Genomic DNA, 18,734 nt, shown 5'->3' on the forward strand with positions numbered 1-18,734 from the left:
AGAGAGAGAGAGAGATACGTCATTGAGTGAGTATGGGAGAGTTGGGGAGATGTCCAGGCTTTACAGTTCAATGCAATACCTTTGATGTTTGCATTTGGAGAGCTCGTTCAAGGCCAATGTTCTTCAAAAACACAGGTGGACATACAGCACAAACAGTACATACAGACATCCATACAAACAACACCCATCAGGCTGGAGGATAACGTGACCAACAACGTGCTCCTAGAGAAAAGACAGAATCAAGGGGTGGAGGTAGAGAGAGAGAGAACAGATAACATGCCATGGAAGTGAAGAGAAAAGTGCAGCCAACCAGTCAGCAGAAGCCATAGGGAGAGAGAGAGAATGGCTGTGTCCCAAATGGCACCCTACTCCCTATCTAGTGCACGACTCTCGACTAGGGCTCTGTTCAAAGGGAATAGGGTGCCATTTTGGACGTAACCATAGAATGAGTCCAGAGACAGCGAGGGCTTTGTCAGTGGAAAGTAGGCCAGGAGAGAGAGTCTCATCGGAGGAGGATATTTAACCCAACCTTACGCAGGTGAGACTATTCAGGTTGAGACTATTCAGGTTTTAGACAACGACTGAACTGAACACAGCCAGCACAGTGTCAACACTATCAGCAGACTGTAATACCTGGGGTCTGTTCAGGAGAGTGTAATGTTACACAACAGTCCCAAATCAGATAAAAACGTATCATGTAAAACAGCTATGATTATACGCCATGTTAGAATTGGGAATCTATGTCAGATCTACTTGTTATATCTGCACTGTTCATAATGTAGGCTGTTTCACCTCACATAAAAGGCCTACACCTCAAACTCATTACTTCTTAATCTATGGGCCCTGGCTAAAGGTAATCCAACAAATAGGGAATACGGTGCCATTTGGGACTCAAGACAATGACTGGCTAGTGGCTAGAAACTAAAACCTCCCTCACACAAGGTCCTTTTTAAGACAGAGCCGACTAGAGGGACTGGTTTCTAGTACATTTCTAGATTCCTGAGTGGATTACATGTGATTTACGTCCAACAATACCCTACCCCTCTTGTGACATCAGCCCAAGGAAATGTACAGCGTATAGTCCGAGTGCAGAGCAGAGCAGCAGTATGTCTGCATTCTTATATTGTACCAACAGGGGGAGAGGAAGAGCGAGAAAAACAGAACAGACCTTTAATTTGAAAATCTAATAAGAGAGAGAATATGAAGATGCAGAGAAGGATGGAGAGAAAGATAAGGAAGGGATGATGCAACAGAGGAGGAGAAGAAAGAGGAGGAACTTACAGGGACAAGTTTCCAGTACCAGCGAGTGGGACACTGTCAGAGAGGAGGAAGGAGGGAAGGAAGGAAAGGAGGACAGAGAAAGAGAGGAAAGTGGGAAAGGAGAAGACAGGAGGAGAGGATACTGTCGGTATTAAGGCTACTTTAGAAGGATAGCTAAGAGGAAAAATACAGTTTTGAAAAGGGTATATATCGCCTAAAAATTATACAACCAGTAAACGTTATGTTAAGATACTGGTAACTGCCAAAATAAAGGAAACACTTGAGTAAATGAGGGATAAAGCAATTAAAACATCCCATCATGCTTAGGGTCATGTATAAAAATGCCCGGTTGCCCATTATTTTGGCTATCATGGCTAGAAGATATCGCAGTGACTTTGAAAGAGGGGTCTCAAAGGAGCATATGGGATTTAAAGGGTGTGTCTCAGTCACCAGATCTCAACCCAATTGAACACTTATGGGAGATTCTGGAGCGGTGCCTGAGACAGCGTTTTCCACCAGCATCAACAAAACACCAAATTATGGAATTTCTTGTGGAAGAATGGTGTCGCCTCCCTCCAAACTTCTAGGATCTATGCCAAGGCGCATTGAAGCTGTTTTGGCGGCTCAACGCTGTGTTTCCTTTATTTTGGTAGTTACCTGTACAAGCACCAGGGTACTAGGGAGATTGCATGTACAAAGGGAAGGGAATGGGGGATACCTAGTCAGTTGTACAACTGAATGCATTTAACCCAACCCTACCAATGTATCTGTCAAGACAAAGTTTAAATATCTTACATGCACACACTGTATATAACATGCTTGTTCACAGGAAATGTTTACGTCAGAATGTTTTAATTATATGTAATCCATGAGATCCACAATGTGTTGTGTAATGTGAGAGCTGTTGACATAAATACTGTATGCATCCTAAATGGCACTAAATGGCCCATAGGGCTCTATATAGATGCACTATATAGGGAATAGGGTGCCATTCTGGACAGACACTGTGTAGTGTAATACTTACTGAAGGCTGGACAGGCTGTGGCTCTGTGCTGTCCTGAGATGGGTCACCCTGTGCACCCTCTGTTTGCTCTCGCAGCCTCTGATTCAACTGGGGGTTGAAATGGGGTGGTGGAAAGCCATATGTTATAAGTATGTATATTATGTACTCACATATACATTTGGTTATGAAATCATGACTCAGCGACAGAGAGAGACCGAGAGAGACACAGACAGAGACAGATCCAGACAGAGAGACACAGACAGAGACAGATCCAGACAGAGAGACACAGACAGAGACAGATCCAGACAGAGAGACACAGACAGAGACAGATCCAGACAGAGAGACACAGACAGAGACAGATCCAGACAGAGAGACACAGACAGAGACAGATCCAGACAGAGAGACACAGACAGAGACAGATCCAGACAGAGAGACACAGACAGAGACAGATCCAGACAGAGAGACACAGACAGAGACAGATCCAGACAGAGAGACACAGACAGAGACAGATCCAGACAGAGAGACACAGACAGAGACAGATCCAGACAGAGAGACACAGACAGAGACAGATCCAGACAGAGAGACACAGACAGAGACAGATCCATACAGAGAGTGAGTCCTCCCTGTCCGTGTCCTTACCCCGTTCACCCAGTGGAGCAGGGTGTCCTCCCAGCTAGCTCCTCCCACTCCACCCAGAAGCTCCTCCCCCGCCGCCGCACCGGACATCCTCACTGCGTTCACCGTCTCCATGGCGCCCACCGACATCAGGGCATCCATCACCGCCAGGTGGGCACTCTGCACCAATCACAGCAAAGAGAACAGGAAACCATCAGCATTGGAAAAGTCAGGGGAGATAGCTGCGGGATTGGCTGGCCGGCCACCAAACCCAGACGACATTTATTACAGCATCCATCAATTATGGCTAATGCAATAATGGTGGGCAGCAGCACTGACATTCAGGGTGTCCCCCAAATGACACCCTATTCCCTATATCGTGCACTACTTTTGACCAGAGCCCATAGGGTTGTATCAAAGGCCCTGTTCAATGTAGTGCACTATGTAGGGAATAGGGTGCCATTTGGGCCTCAGACTGCTCTGAAAAGAGCATGGTCCATGTTAATGTGGCAGAGCTAGTGAGACGAGATCACGTCAGGCTGCAGTATGGCAGGTTCTCAGGTCAATACCACATCCAGCCACTAGGGGACTCCAAGAACCACAGCTCTGAGTCAGCAGAAAGCGTGGTGGTGACCACACCAGAGAGAGAAAAGAGAGAGAGAGCAGAAGAGAGAGCAGAAGAGAGAGAGAGACAAAAGAGAGCAGAAGAGAGAAAGATAAATACAAAAATAGAAAGAAGCGAGAGAGCTTGTCTGAGTGAACTTTGGGACATCTGTGCTATCAGGATAACAGCCCTTTTAACTCTGTGTACTTTCTCCTCTCTGCCCCTTCACTGTATACTTTCTCTCTTTCTTCCTCCTCCTAGTCAATCCCTCTACCTACTCTTTGTCCTTCTCCCTCTTCCTCCTCTCTGCTATAAGATACGGCAGCATGACTCATGGATGACAGGTTGTGTACAGTGTCTCTCTAGGGCTGCGCAGGATACAGTTCGCTTCTGTACAGCGTTGTTCTGTAATCAACTCACTAGGGATGGATCAGTCAGAGAGCAGCACAAACCCCAGGAATCCTGTGGCGCAGTGTGTGTGTGTGTGTGTATACACACAGAGGAACTAGAATGTGTGTGTAAAACTATTCACTCAAAACCCCTTCTTTCACACCAACACAACATACAGTATCAATTTACACAACATAAAAGAGCACAACAATAGCTTCCCCTATCCCATCCCAAACTGAAACTGGGGTATTTCCAGCCAACCCCCAGTGCAGGGCACATTCTCTTTCTCTCATAGCCCAAAATCATGACCGTGCCTTTTCTCAAAGATAGCTAGAGGCCAGGTACCTTTTCTCATACCTAAAGGCACTAATAGGTTTGGCTTTCTCATGGCCAAATCCATTACATTGCGTTCTCATACCCCGAGCCCATTAAAACACACCAACAACATGATCAGCTCACTCAGAGGAGAGCTCGTTAGCTCCCATAAGAGGGTTAAGCTCGTTATCAGTCTACTGTTGCCTCCCGCCATGCTGACCATGGGGCTAGGGGTCAGGAATGGGCAACTTTGATTGGGTAGGGGCCCAAAGAAATCTGAACTCATCATGAGGGGTCTGCGTACCCACATCAACCCTGTTTTAGAGTTAATTTTGTGAAATTCTACACATTTTGCCATGGGTTGTAGAGAAAATGTTGCATTTTTAAAGCAAGTTTGCTATAATTCTACACATTCTGCCATGGGGCGGAGAGAAGATTTAGCAATTTTATAACTCATTTCATGCAATTGTATCCTCGTTTTGCAATAGGGTGGAGAGAAATATTTGTAGTTTTTTATATGATATCTGAGTGAGACTAACAAAATCAATGGGGGCCCCCCAACCGGTAATTCAACCATGATAACAAGTTTAAGTAGCTGGCCACTAATCTAATTTAGCAATCTAAAAATGTTTAACTGACATGGGCTAATTGACTGACTATTGGTGACTGACATAAGGAAAACTCCTGATTTTGATGAGAAATTGATCCGAGGGCCTTCAAAAGGCCGCCAGTTGCCCATCCCTGCTCTAAGTCTACACCTGCACACTGTGACTGGAACATACAGTATAATGTACATGCTTCTTCTCATACAGTGTTTCCCTTAACATAATACAAATTAGGGGAAAGACTGATCTCTGCCTCTAGGCATATAACGGTGGGGCTGAGGAGGAGTGAGGTAAGAGTATTTATGAACATTCAAATTGGACAAAACAAACAACTAAAGCGATAAGGTAATGCCTGCTTACTGTTAGCTGCTCCCATAAGTGTTCTTTTAGTTTGGTTTAACCAGGCTTGTTTTCCTTTGGACTGGCTGTCCAACTGACAGACACCAGGTGCTGCCGCCACAAGTGTTCTTTAATAAACATTTTAGTGGCACCCACGCACGAACACACACCAGGTTCTGAGAACTGGGCCTACAGGTACATGTAATCTCCACTGCTCCCCACCGGAGACTAGAACAGCCTTTGACCCAGTTAGTAAAGTCTAGAACTGCTCTTAGACACACAACGCTCTGACCTTCCAATCAAATCAAGGCCATGCAGTGAAGGACAACGTAAGTTAGTGAGTCTGGAGGGTTGTTTTAAATAAGTGCTCTTAGGGTTTTCAGTAGGTTTCAAGGACAAAGACAGAAAAACTAAACAGACAGACAGCAGGGCCGACAGATAGCTGGGCAAACAGACAGCAGGGCAAACAGACAGCATGGCAGACAGACAGACAGAAAAACTGACAGTTCAGTGTGCAGACAGCCAGGCAGGCAGGCAATGTTCGTCTAGCTTGGTAAGCGCAGCGTTCAGTCTGGTTTTATCCAGGTTAGGTTTCCTTTATCCTAGCTGTCCAACTGAATGACACCAGGGGCTCCTGCCCTGAAGGCCTGTACTCATTAAGTGTTTCAGAGCAGGAGTGCTGATCTAGGATCAGTTTAGCCTTTTATGCCTGGTATATGCTCATTCTAAGGATCCACATCACTGCAGAGACAGAGACCGGAGCTGAGGACAGAGACGGGGGCTGAGGACAGAGACGGGGGCTGAGGACAGAGACGGGGGCTGAGGACAGAGACGGGGGCTGAGGACAGAGACGGGGGCTGAGGACAGAGACGGGGGCTGAGGACAGAGACGGGGGCTGAGGACAGAGACGGGGGCTGAGGACAGAGACGGGGGCTGAGGACAGAGACGGGGGCTGAGGGCAGAGACAGCGGCTGAGGGCAGAGACAGCGGCTGAGGGCAGAGACAGCGGCTGAGGGGAAAAATGGAGACGGGCTGAGGACAGAGACGGGCTGAGGACAGAGACGGGCTGAGGACAGAGACGGGCTGAGGGGAGAGACTGAGACGGGCTGAGGACAGAGACGGGCTGAGGACAGAGACAGAGACGGGCTGAGGACAGAGACCGGGGCTGAGGACTAATGTGTAGCTAAGATAATTTTACTGCGGTCATTTACTTGACTGTAACAGTTGCTTCTCGTCTGCCCCTTGTACATGAATCTACCACTCTGAGCAATGATGATTCTATCTCTTTGTCTCCCCCTCTATCAGTGTCAGTTTCACATAACTCACAACAAAATCGTCCCAAAATGGTACCCTATTCCCCAAAAAGTGCACTGCTTTTGACCTGGGGCTGGGCGATATGGCCAAAATATCATATCACAATATTTTCACATTTTCTACGGTATTTGATGATTTTGAATAGTAAAAGTTCTAAAATTTGCGTTATGAGTAGTTCATGACCCTAGGGTGGCAACACATACGTTATAAGTGATTTCAATGGGTCTTTCTCCATTCAAATTGTTTTATACTGTTCAATCCAACTTCCAACAATAAATATCTTCTGCATTTTCTACAATTTCTGCACTTCTGTTATCACATATTCATGCTTCACCTATTCCTCTCTGATTTAGAAGATACCGTTGCACAAACAACATGCTAAGCCTGCACCAGCACTGGTCCCAGGCTGTATTAGTTATCTGCGTTTGCTCTGACTCTTCGTTCATTAGCAAGCTAGCTAATGTTAGCTAGCTAACTAGCGATTAGCATTAGAGGATAACAATTTATTTTAGTCACAGCTTGCTAAGAAAAGACAAAACTAGCAGACAGTAGTTTGCAGACAGTAAAATACACAAACTAATAGTGTTATAGAATGCTAGACTGCAGAGTGAACGGCAAGAAATTGCTTGTGACTCCGTGGTCGAGCAACTGCTCTCTCCTTGCATGACAGGGGGCAGGGTTTGGTGTAGGGGAAGCGGCATACAGCAGGAGGTGAGGGAGAAAGACGACTCAAGTATCAAACAGAGTAAACTATAAAAAACGGGCATTACGCGCCGGAGTTGCATATAACGTTTAAAAAAACAACAACATTGAAATACCGTTATAGAAGGTAAAGTAAAAACCCAAACTGGTCCGTGCATCAATACAGTTATATGTAAAATATGGTATACCGCCCAGGTATAAGGTATAGTGCACTATATAGGGAATAGTAAAAGTAGTGCATTTTACAGGGAAATAGGGTTCTATTTGGGACACACCCTGTGCCTGACATGAATCCTCACAGCAGCAACATACCAGCAGCGGGCCTCCTCCCTTCTCTCTATTGGCTAACCACAGCCCCCTCTCTCTGTTAGAATCATTAACCCTGACTGAGTCCCAAATGACACACTATTCCCTATATAGAGCACTACTTTTGACCAAAGACCAATGGGGCCTGGTCAAAAGTAGAGCAATGGCGAGGACAGACAGGTTATATCAACACATTCCCTTGTCAGGGGGGCCCTTTCTTCCACCTCAATCCCCCTCTAGTCTGATCCTAATCGGTACTAACCAGTGCCGGGCCCCTTTTACTTGTTGTTTTACTCCTACTTTTGTTACTCAAATTCTCCCTGACTGGTAGTCATCATAGCACACACGGACACACTGCTGCTGCTACAAGGCTGCGGCCTGAATCTCTCCACCCAACTGCCGTTCGGTCTGTCTGTCTCTCCATGCTGGGTGTGAAGTGCTGACGTCGGCACAGTGCTGCGTGTGCGAGCGTGAGTGAGAGAGAGAGAGAGAGAAAGAGGGAGAGAGAGAGACTAGAAAGAGAGAGGGACTAGAGACTACATGGCAGCGTAGCCCTGCTGTCAGATACCACTACCTAGGGAGGGAGGGAGGGTGCTGGGCACTGGGAGGGATGGCTGGGCTCTCCCCCTCCTCCCTCTGGGGGTGTGTGGTGCTCAAGGGAGGCAGTGTCACACTATAAGCTTATCTGTGAGCCTTGACTTGTCTGTTCGATGAACATGTCTTGTCTGCAGTGTAGTGCAAGGGGATAGACAAGGGCTGGGGGCACTCGGTAGTAAAGCCAATGCAGGCCCATGAGAGACAGGGGCTGAGGGCAGAGACAAGGGCTGAAGGGCAGAGATGTAGACCGGGGCTGAGGACAGACACCGGGGCTGAGGACAGACACCGGGGCTGAGGACAGAGACAGAGGCTGAGGGAAAATACAGGGGTCGAGGGAAAATACAGGGGCTGGGGGGCAATTTGGGTAGCACAGTCAGTGCAGGGCAAGGGAGAGAGAGGAAAGACAGGGGCTCAGAGCACTCAGGGTAGCATGGGGATAAAGCTGTCATGATGTCTGCATGGTCTGGGTTGAGCTGGGCTGTCTGAGGGGGGATGGGGATGCCATTTCCAGCCAGCCAGCCAGCCCAGTAGCTCTCTCTAATGGGGAGAGAGATTCAGTCACACTTATTCAGTCAGAGCACCACTCCCTGACTGATTACCCACAACAGAGCGACTGGAATGGATGTGGTGCTGAGCCATTTGCCATCATGTAGCTGCAATGGCTGCCTTTAAGTGATCAATTTATAACACAAAAAGTAGTGGGAAATGCATTAAAGCATCCAAATAAAGATTCCGACACAGTTCACACACACAGGGAGCCATTAACTTAATGTTCATGTTAAAATGAGAGAAATTAGAGAGTCTGAGAGTGTGAAAGAAAGAAAGACTGACAGAGAGGAATGTGAGTGACAGAACTAGTGAGAGGAGGGGAGGAGGAGGAAACGGAGGCCGGTTTCACATTGACGATAGCAAAAGGGACATTTGAGAGGTATCGATTCGAGAGACAATACTTATCACGTCTCGAGCGCTACCTTCGAAGGTCGCGCCTGACAGTTGCCCCCCTCTGAGCAGGGCAGTGTAAACATAATTGTCTCATTGAGCTCAACACTCCTACAGTATCAATGGTGACTTGTTTTATTGAGTTTATACCTTAAATTGCCTGTTACATTATGTGGCCTGCTGAGCCACATAAAACTATGGAAGCCCATTCCCACCACCATAAAAAAAGTATACTATGTCTACAGAATGGTGAGATATGTAAGTCAAACTACATAAGTCAACATTTCTGAGATAGATCATACAAATAGAAGAAATGTTTTTTTCATTTGTAACATTGTGTGGTGATTTCAGAGGTGGCACCACAGGTCCCAGAGTGGGTGGGGGAATTGTTTTCCTTGATCTGGTAGGCTAACCTAACCAGGTGAAACTCTGGGTATGACAAAGTAATAAATCAGCTGTAAAAAACAGTTTAATATGGGCTATGATGGGATCAGATTTTTTCTAATCAGATCATATGGTTGTTTTTTTTAACTCCTGGAAAAACTCCTGGCAGTAGGGAGAATGAAAATATTAAAATCCTGTCAAACAAATCATGAGGCGAATCAGTCTAAACCACAGTACTTTGTCCCTCTTTTCAATGCTTTTGTGTCAATATTTTGTATTAAACCAAATCAAAAGTCCTGGGGCAAATGCCAGGTTACCACACGTTTGCCGGCGGCCCTGCTGTGCTGATCTCTGCAACGTGGATAGATGGAAATCGCCACCCAATGCTACAAATGAAGAAACATAACCTACATGTAAGATCTATATGAATTTTATTTTTGGATGGCGGGAATGGGCTTCCATATAAAACAGCTCAACATCTCAACTCCCCGGTGAAATGTAATGTGTACAGAAGAAAAAATAACCCTCTAATTGTCTGCACATGCTTGTGAATTGTTGCATAAGCAAGAACGTCAACGAAACCCTCTCTCGGCTCGTGACATTCCCGTCTCTAATGTGAATTGAAAAGTGTATGTACATATTATGTAAATCAACATTTATCTTCTCAGTGAGAATAAGCCCTGAACTGGTCGGGCTGGGACTGTTTCACTGTGGTGTAATTCAGTGATCATTCTGGAGGGAGTAGACTACAGGGTCATTCAAAACAAAAGCAGAGAATGAAAGCAGACTGGAGAGGAAGAGAGGAGTGGTTGGGAGAGGGGGGGAAAGGGAGGGGGGGGGGGGGGGGGGGTCACAGATTTCCCGTCCTGACCCTGTGGAGCACGCTAAGCCAAATCACAAGTTCACCCTAATGAGAAGGGAGAGGGGGGAGAGAGAGGCGCAAACCTGGAACATAGGGCACAGTCTGCCTGCCAAATCGCTATAACAACCAACAATCTGACCCACAATGCACCTCCCCAACCACAATCCTGAGCGTGGCGTTGGTGCTCTACTCCCCCACTGGCTTAACACCGGCTTGCTCTGCTCAGATTCCTCCTGAGACGACCGGACATTATATATCCTCCAATATATTACAGCATATAATATTAAGCTATATATTAACCTGTCCATAAGGAAATAATTCATCTCTGCTTTGGGAATACTGTGACTATCATCCATGTCAACAATAACAACATGAGGAAAACAAACACCAAATTCATCTCGCAGATCGTTAAGAGCGATTATGACGGATAAAGGTGAAATCTGATTATGTCTGAAATATGACTTAACACTCTCAACCCCTCTCCCCCAGCCACAGCCCCTGTCCCCATGAAATCCAGGGTTAGACAGAGGGACAAACAGAAGGATCAGCCAGCCAGCCGGGTCTGGGGGATCAGTGGGGTCGGTGGGTGTGGAGTGCTCTTGGGGTCGGTGTGAGGATCAGTGCGGTGGGGTTCAGTGGGCCTGGTGCGCTAACCGGCACCCCTCCGCCCCTTTGACAGGAACAGCACATGGCTCCCCCTGAGCATTGACATGCCTAGCTAGATACTAAATACTGAAGCAGCAGCAAAACCACACCAATCTGTGCTGTGCCAGCTTTATGCAACCCTACCATCTGGATAACACCCCCCCCCCCCCTTTCCTTTGTTGACTCTTCTCTGTAGCAAAAGGAAGAAAATACAACTAAATGTTATTTCCCCCCTTGGCAGGCCTGGGAGGTCCCGTGACGGTCCAAATGTTGAGAGACAATGTTCAGCAGCATTCCTGATCCAGGGGATAACGGGTGACTGCGTCCCAAACGACACCCTATCCCCTATATAGAGCACTACTTTTGACCAGAGCCCTATGGGTGCACTACTAGGCCCTGGTCAAAAGTAGTGCACTAAATAGGGAATAGGGTGTCATTTGGGACAACCCCTGTGCCACTTCTAAATCCTACTGAGCTCTAGATGGATGCTAACTAGAGCGAAACTTGCTTACACAGCAGTATGAGTTAAGTCAACGGGTCAGCGACTCACTAACCTAAACCAACCATAGACACAGGCAGGGATTTCTGGAACAGGGCTATCCGCCGACCGCCCCCACCAAAGTACATTCATGCTTTTGTCATATGTAGGCGACGTAACATTTGAATGAACTTCACTGACTGTAAGTCACTCTGGGTAAGAGTTTCTGCTAAATGACCAAAATGTATTACATTTAAAACACTTCTCTGTGAATGATACACAGCAACTACATATGAAATACACAGAGTATGGCTATTAGTAATGCATAATCAATATCACAGTACACGATATCTGGGGTCTGTTCAGGAGGGTGCAAATATGTTGTTTAGAACAGACACGATTGTCTGTCAGGTAGAGCTGGGAATCACATAAGCTCTATTCAGTATATTTCTATCTGCAACATTCTGAAATGTTTCAGCTCACTGAATACACCCCTGATGATGCTAGATAATATATAGTGTGTGTGTGTGTGTGTGGTATGAGTCAAAGCAGGTCAAAAGTAGTGCACTATACAGAGCAGGGGTATTTAACTCTTAGCCTACGAGGTCCGGAGCCTGCTGGTTTTCTGTTCTACCTGATCATTAATTGCCCCACCAAAGAGAGGAACAATAAAAAAACGCTGTGAAACTGGCTTTGAGGTCCAGAGTTGAGTTTGAGGGACATAAAAGAATAGGGTGCCATTTGGGACACAGCCCAAGACCAGGTTAGTATAGCAGGACTGGCTGAGTGATCTAGAGGGCTTCAGTGACAGCGCCGTTCTAGGGTGGGGCGCTGGAGAAAGTATCCTATTTAGAATATCTATACTGCGGGTGGCAGGCATTTCATTTAGCTTTTTTTGGCCCAGCCTCATTTGGAGCTGATGATGTAAGCTGTGAGGTTATTGATAACAGAGGTAACCTCCCAAATGACACCCTATTCCCTCCATAGTGCACTACTTTTGACCAGGGCCCATAGGAAATAGGGTTCTATTTGGTATTTGGGACACAGCCAGAGAGAAGAGTGGTCAATATCACACACTGTAACAGCTTTAAAGGCAATACAGATGTTAGCTGTTTGTAAACAATAATATATTTCGGTTTACCCTTACTGTGTGTGTGTGTGTGTGTGTGTGTTAGCGGTGCGCACTAGTAGCGTTTCAAATCGGTGACATCACTCGCTCTGAGACCTTGAAGTAGTTGTTCAAGGACCGCGGCTTTTGTGGAGCGCTAGGTAACGATGCATCTTCGGAGGCAGTTGTTGACGTGTTCACAGGGTCCCTGGTTCGAGCCCAGGTTGGGGGCAAGGAGAGAGATGGAAGCAATACTGTTACATCTGTTTGTATGTGTGCTTTGGTTGGTGTGTCAACACGCTTTGTGTGTGTGTGTGTGTGTGTGTGTGTGTGTGTGACAGATGAGCTTTAATATAATGCAGCAGATTGCTGTTGCTCCAAAGCCGTTTACTGGCCAAGGCCCCCATTACTGCACTGCTCCATCCTCCTAATGCTGTGCGTGCTTGTTGCATGACCCACTTTCCCCCCTGGCAGAGCCAGGCAGCGGCGGCCGAGCTCAGACAGCAGCCCTGTCTACAGCTCAAGCTCAGAGAGCACTACAAATGCAAGTTGAGTAGCAGCCTAACAGTGGCAGCCAAGTGGTGAGTCTCACTATCAGCTCTTGGCCAGCTGAGGCTGAGGCTGCCTCCCAGGCCTGGTGGCATGGCAGCAACACCATCACCACCATGGAGATGAGACAGCACCAGCTGAGCACAGCACACACCGTACTAGCTGTCCACAGAAAAGCACAGACAGCACTAGCAGAGCACAGAACAGTATGAGCTGAGCAGAGAACACAGCACAGACAGCACTAGCGGAGCACAGCACAGTGGAGCACAACTCTCACCTCCACTATTCCATTGGTTCCATTGCGCCAGCCAGGCAAGCTCAATCGACCGCAGCTTAAGTGTTTGAAAGAAAGTCAATACTATTTGAACCCAGGTCTGGATGAGAAAGCACAGCACAGCACAGCACAGCACAGCACACCGCTCCCCTCACACACCACTGGTCCAATTAGCACAAGGACCTGCAGACAGCGACACACCACCTGGTGCCCTGGTCACCAGGTAGAGAGCTCCAGGTAGCTCTCCGCGAGAGGCTTGCACTGCTCAGCGTAACATTACACTCTGGTTCTATTTTCAAGAATTGCTCACGGCCGAGAACACTTGATAAAGCTCCCCTGTTAGAGGCACCGGCAGTGAGGTAGAGGTAGAAGCAGAGAAAGAGGTTGAGACAGAGGCGGAGGCAGGGGTAATGGAGCGTTCTACTTTCACCTGACTGACTATGAGGGCAACACACCTGACTCCGGCTAGACATTCCAGGCATTCAAAACACAGAGCAGGTGTCTGCTAGAGGAGCTGTGCTGGCTGGGGGTGAGAACATTGTGAAGATTATGTATAGCGGGGGGTAATAGGGTTAAAACCATAAACATCTGCAGAACGTCAAAGTATGCTCACGCAGCCAGAATGTAGCCTGTGACTATAGCACTTCCATGATGTAGAATGAATATTCTATGTCTGTAGTGCTCAAGGGCTGAGGTTCAACGCAAGTTGGAATTCCTTCAATTGTTTACAAAGTCTTCTACATCTCATTAAGATATTTAGAAGTCACATTTCCCCAAAAATCAAGGAGGTATAATATTTCATTAGTTACGACTGTGTAACATTACAGATTGGGTCGTAAAATAAGTGGGTCACAGTGAAAGAAGAGAAATTAAGCTGTAATACATCTGTTTCTATTTGAACACGCTGAGGCCTCCGGAACAATGTGGGTTCCCCTTCTTCTAATTGGCTGCTGAGAAGATATAATTTGGCCAATTGAATGGGAATATGGTTCTAAGACAGAGTAGACATGCTCGAGCATCGATGGCCACATAACAGAGAGAGAAAGAGAGAGAGACAGACAGACAATAGCTAGGTTTCCATCCAATTGGCGACAGATTTTAATGCATAAAAAGTAGTGCGTGATGACATCGTGCACACAAAATGTACTTTTTCGCTTACGTTTTCATGTAACGTCGCATTTTCAACTCAACTCTGGTCTTGGCACGTGCGCTCTAGCCAACAGCTTACAGACACAGTGCGGGTAGGCTAGTCTACATTATGAGATTACTATGGATAGAAGATTTGTCAAACGGCAGTCAGATTCATTGGGAATGACTGGAGAGGACAAACCAGTGCCTCTTGCTTCAGAAGCTGTGTAGAGAGCCAGCTACCAGCTCGTAATACAGAGAGCCCAACGTGTTCTCTTCACTGGTGCTGCACAGTTTGCCTATTGTTCTCATCTAAGGCCTAGTCAGAGCCACCTATTGTCTAGTAAGCACCATCTTCTCCAGGTCGCCCAGCCCTCCCTCCCAGTCCCACCCGTCCACCCCTCCCATGCTACCCCTCCCATGCTACCTATGAGGCAGACTGTATGCCCAGACAACCAGATCGATCATTGCTGGATGGATTATTATGACAACAGGACCAGTTCAGTGGCAGTTTCCAGTGCAGCTTCGATCTTCCCTCAATTGAACCGGTGTGTTGTGGCAGTCGTCCCTAGTCACCACAATCCCATCCCAGGGGCATTACTAATACTGGGAGACAAAGACTGGTGGCCAACAGCATAACAGAAATCTTACTCTATTTCCATAACTCGAACCATAGCCTCTTGTGACAGACGAAACATAACAAGAGACTTGGCTCCAAGTTTACCCGAAATCACAACGGACTAAACCATGTCAACACATCATACGCCCCATATGTCACACCCACACCACTCTCTTACCATTTTGATTGGTTTATGCCGGAGGTCCGTGTCGGTCACGGGGACATCTTGATCTTTGGGGGCCACGTCCCTGTTGGCGAGGAGCTTCAGCAGAGTGGCGTTGTCTTTTGGGGCCCCTGACCCCCCCTGTCCCCCCTGCAGCAGACCGTAGGTGCGGCAGTAGAGTTCAGAGGAGAGCAGGAGGCGTGTGACGGGAGGCTTCAGGTGCTCCTGCTCGTACTGGTCACAGTAGAAGGGCTCCCGCAACTCCACTGGAACGTGCTCTACGGACAGAGAAGAGGGACAAAAATTGTGAGTGAAATAATCTTGTTGTGGGAGCCGAGCACCCTATTAATAGGTAAAGCAACGGTCTGGCTCTCACGGTGCGTCCCTTTCAAATCGTTAAGCATTGCACCTGTACTACCATTACTGTACCTCAATTTCACCTTGGAAAGTTTGCATTTCATTCTCATTTAACTTCTCAAAGTATTGCCATACAGGACTTCGCTGCGTTCATTTGCCTTTCTCTGCCATTTTTCCAACTGTTAACAACGATGAAGTAGTGGTGGAGAGTGGACTCTTTGCACGGCTCATTCCTTGACTCCTTGCACGGCTCATTCCTTGACTCCTTGACCGGCTCATTCCTTGACTCCTTGCATGTCGAATCCCATTTCTGAGTGTCAAGATTCGATTCCGGTCGGATTCAATATTTTTGGAACGGAAGAGACTGTTCTCGGAAGTACGGCAACTAATCAAACACTTGCATCTTTCATAGCGCGCTAGCGAGGGACGGAGAGAGGGGTGAGGGGCACAGTATATACACCACATGACCAGGAGTATGTGGACACCTGCTCGTCGAACATAACATTCCAAAATCATGGGCATGAATACGGAGTTGGTCCCTCCTTAGCTGCTATAACAGCCTCCACTCAGCCGTAATGTTGGAAACAAACATCATTATGTTGTCATATAGAGTCACATTTCGTTTTTAAAAGGACCAAATAGTTTGATCTGCTTCGTGTTCAAATATTTGCCATGGAAAAAATATTGCGATACTGGTATCATACTGGCCCTAATAGGCATGTCGGCTACCAGACAGAGTCAGAACCATGGACAATCGGCAATCAAAAGCTGTATCTCACAATGGCATACTGTATCTCGCAAATTTCTTGGCTTGCCATGTCTCGCAACTTCAGTAAAGCAGGGCCTAGCATCAATGAATAGGCTAGGATATTGAGATGAGCGAGATGCAACACTTCGCTCTCACACAGTCACACACAGTACCTGCGCATGTGCACAGGTTCGCGTCACGCTGTTCACAGAGTGGTAGCCAGGGCACCAATGCTCTTAGTTGATGCGGAAATTGACCAACTAGGCTGTTTATTTTCTGCATCTACAAAATACAAAATAAAAATCAGTTCGGGATTTTTCTTAACGTTAAGGATCCCAAATTTCATTTTAACGTTTAAACTTTCACACCCCCAATACCAGAGCCCTTTAAAGGGAATAGGGTGCCATTTCAGAATAGGGTGCCATTTCAGATGCAGCCACAATCTCTCAGCAGTGTGTTCTGGATATAGGACAGGAAATAGGTTACACAGAACATCAACAAAACACGCCGTTCAAAGTCCTAACATAACATTGACAAAACACAGTTTAAAGTCCTATTGTCAGATAAACACACATTCTGTTTATCTCTTCGTATCTAATAGAAACAAACTTAAAGAAGTGGGTGTTTCCTCATCAATTATACACTGATTATATAAAACATTAGAAACACCTGCTCTTTCTATGACAGACTGACCAGGTGAATCCAGGTGACAGCTATGATCCCTTTATTGATGTCACTTGTTAAATCCACTTCAAATCAGTGTAGATGAAAGAGAAGAGACAGGTCTAAGAAGGATTTTTAAGCCTTGAGACAATTGAGACATGGATTATGTATGTGTGCCATTCAGAGGGAGAACGGGCAAGACAAAATATTTAAATGCCTTTGAACGAGGTGTTAGTAGGTGCCAGGCGCACCGGTTTGATTGTTTCTAGAACTGCGACGCCGCTGGGATTTTTACGCTCAACAGTTTCCTGTGTGTATCAAGAATGGTCCACCACCCAAAGGATATCCAACTTGACACAACTTTGGGAAGCACTGAAGTCAACATGGGCCAGCATCCCTGTGGAATGCTTTCGACACCTTGTAGAGTCCATGCCCTGACGAATTGAGACTGTTCTGAGGGCAAAAGGGGGTGCAACTCAATATTAGGAAGGTGTTCCTAATGTTTTGTACACGCAGTGTATAATGAAGGTATAGCGTTTTGGCTACCTTGGCTGTACTATGGGTATAGTTAGATATGGATAGACAATGCTCCCTTGCAACTACAATCATTTGAGTGAATGGGCTGAACAGGGTTTAAACGAAGGCGTGCATATGTGTGTGCGCTTGGCGTGCATTTGTGTGTGCCGTGCGTCTCAGTGTTGTGTTTTTCACAGCAAATCCAGCCAGCCAATCATAGGGCCTGCAGGAGACAGACAAGGTTACAGAGACAGGCACGATACACTGGTTACAATTTAATATTTTCCGGGGGCTAGTATCAACGCCTCCCTCCATTTCCCTGTCTAAATGTTCCTTCAGCAGTTCAGGTCTCATAGTGACAGTGTCATTCTCCCCCCACGGGAACGAAAATGTGGTGCATTCCATTTCCAACCCCACGCCACACATAAATCAGTCAGTGCCTGCGTCCCAAATGGCACCCTATTCCCTATATAGTGCACTACCCGGGCCATTTGGGATGCGGTCAGTATGGAACCACATTATCAGTCTGGGTCAAGAGGAGTGAAATTACACAACATCCAGGCCTAGAGGTTAGTGTTAGCGGTTAACACCTGAGAATTACCAGACAGAGCCCTGTGGTATTGATAGATAACCAGGGTTGTGTTCATTAGGCATCAACGGAAGAAAAACGGACTACCTTGGCCTATCCATTAAGAAAAGCTAATTTTCATTTTTCATTGTGTGCCTCGATGAACACGACCCTGGTGTTTTATTTTTAGCTGAAGGCAATCTCTGTGGGAAATTATCTTTAAGGCGACTTCTGAACAGAGTTCACAGGAACCTATGCTTTGTGGCACATTTCTTACAGAGCAGCTCGGACAAGAAAGTAACCTTAACCTTGGGAAAGGGCAAACCAAAACACTGGATGCGTCCCAAATGGCACCATATTCCCTTTATAGTGCACTACTTTTGACTAAGTAGTGCATTATAAAGGGGAATAGGGTGCCATTTGGGGCGGAGACACGGTTTCCACCGTGTAGGAAGCCAAGTCCTGGTAGCGGAGCACATGATGTGAAGCACAGTCCAGGAAGATGGTGAAGAGCACAAAGTAAACACTACTTGGAGAGAAAGCGCTTGGACTGGTTTTCAGTAAATACGAACGGACACGCACCACACACACACAAAACCCCATACAAACATGAACCTAAAAACCCACATCCGACACACCCTCTTAACAAACTGGTTTAGCTGTCCCAGACTATGTTTGGAATA

At 46.7% G+C, this 18,734-nt stretch overlaps 1 protein-coding gene across 1 annotated transcript in view; it reads right to left on the reverse strand.

Moving 5' to 3' along the window:
* The window catches only part of LOC311138763 (calmodulin-regulated spectrin-associated protein 3-like), a 37,577-nt gene that overhangs the window by 10,490 nt on the left and 8,353 nt on the right, over positions 1–18,734 (reverse strand). Inside the window, exons 2-5 of the mRNA XM_084173573.1 lie at positions 15,215–15,477; positions 2,903–3,058; positions 2,285–2,371; positions 146–222 (exon numbers count right to left, since the gene is read on the reverse strand). Of these exons, the coding sequence (XP_084029699.1) occupies positions 146–222; positions 2,285–2,371; positions 2,903–3,058; positions 15,215–15,477 (583 nt within the window). The remainder of the gene's footprint in view (positions 1–145; positions 223–2,284; positions 2,372–2,902; positions 3,059–15,214; positions 15,478–18,734) is intronic.

Source organism: Coregonus lavaretus (genome assembly GCF_964263955.1).
Source record: "Coregonus lavaretus genome assembly, chromosome: 2".
In the NCBI taxonomy this organism is placed as follows: domain Eukaryota; kingdom Metazoa; phylum Chordata; class Actinopteri; order Salmoniformes; family Salmonidae; genus Coregonus; species Coregonus lavaretus.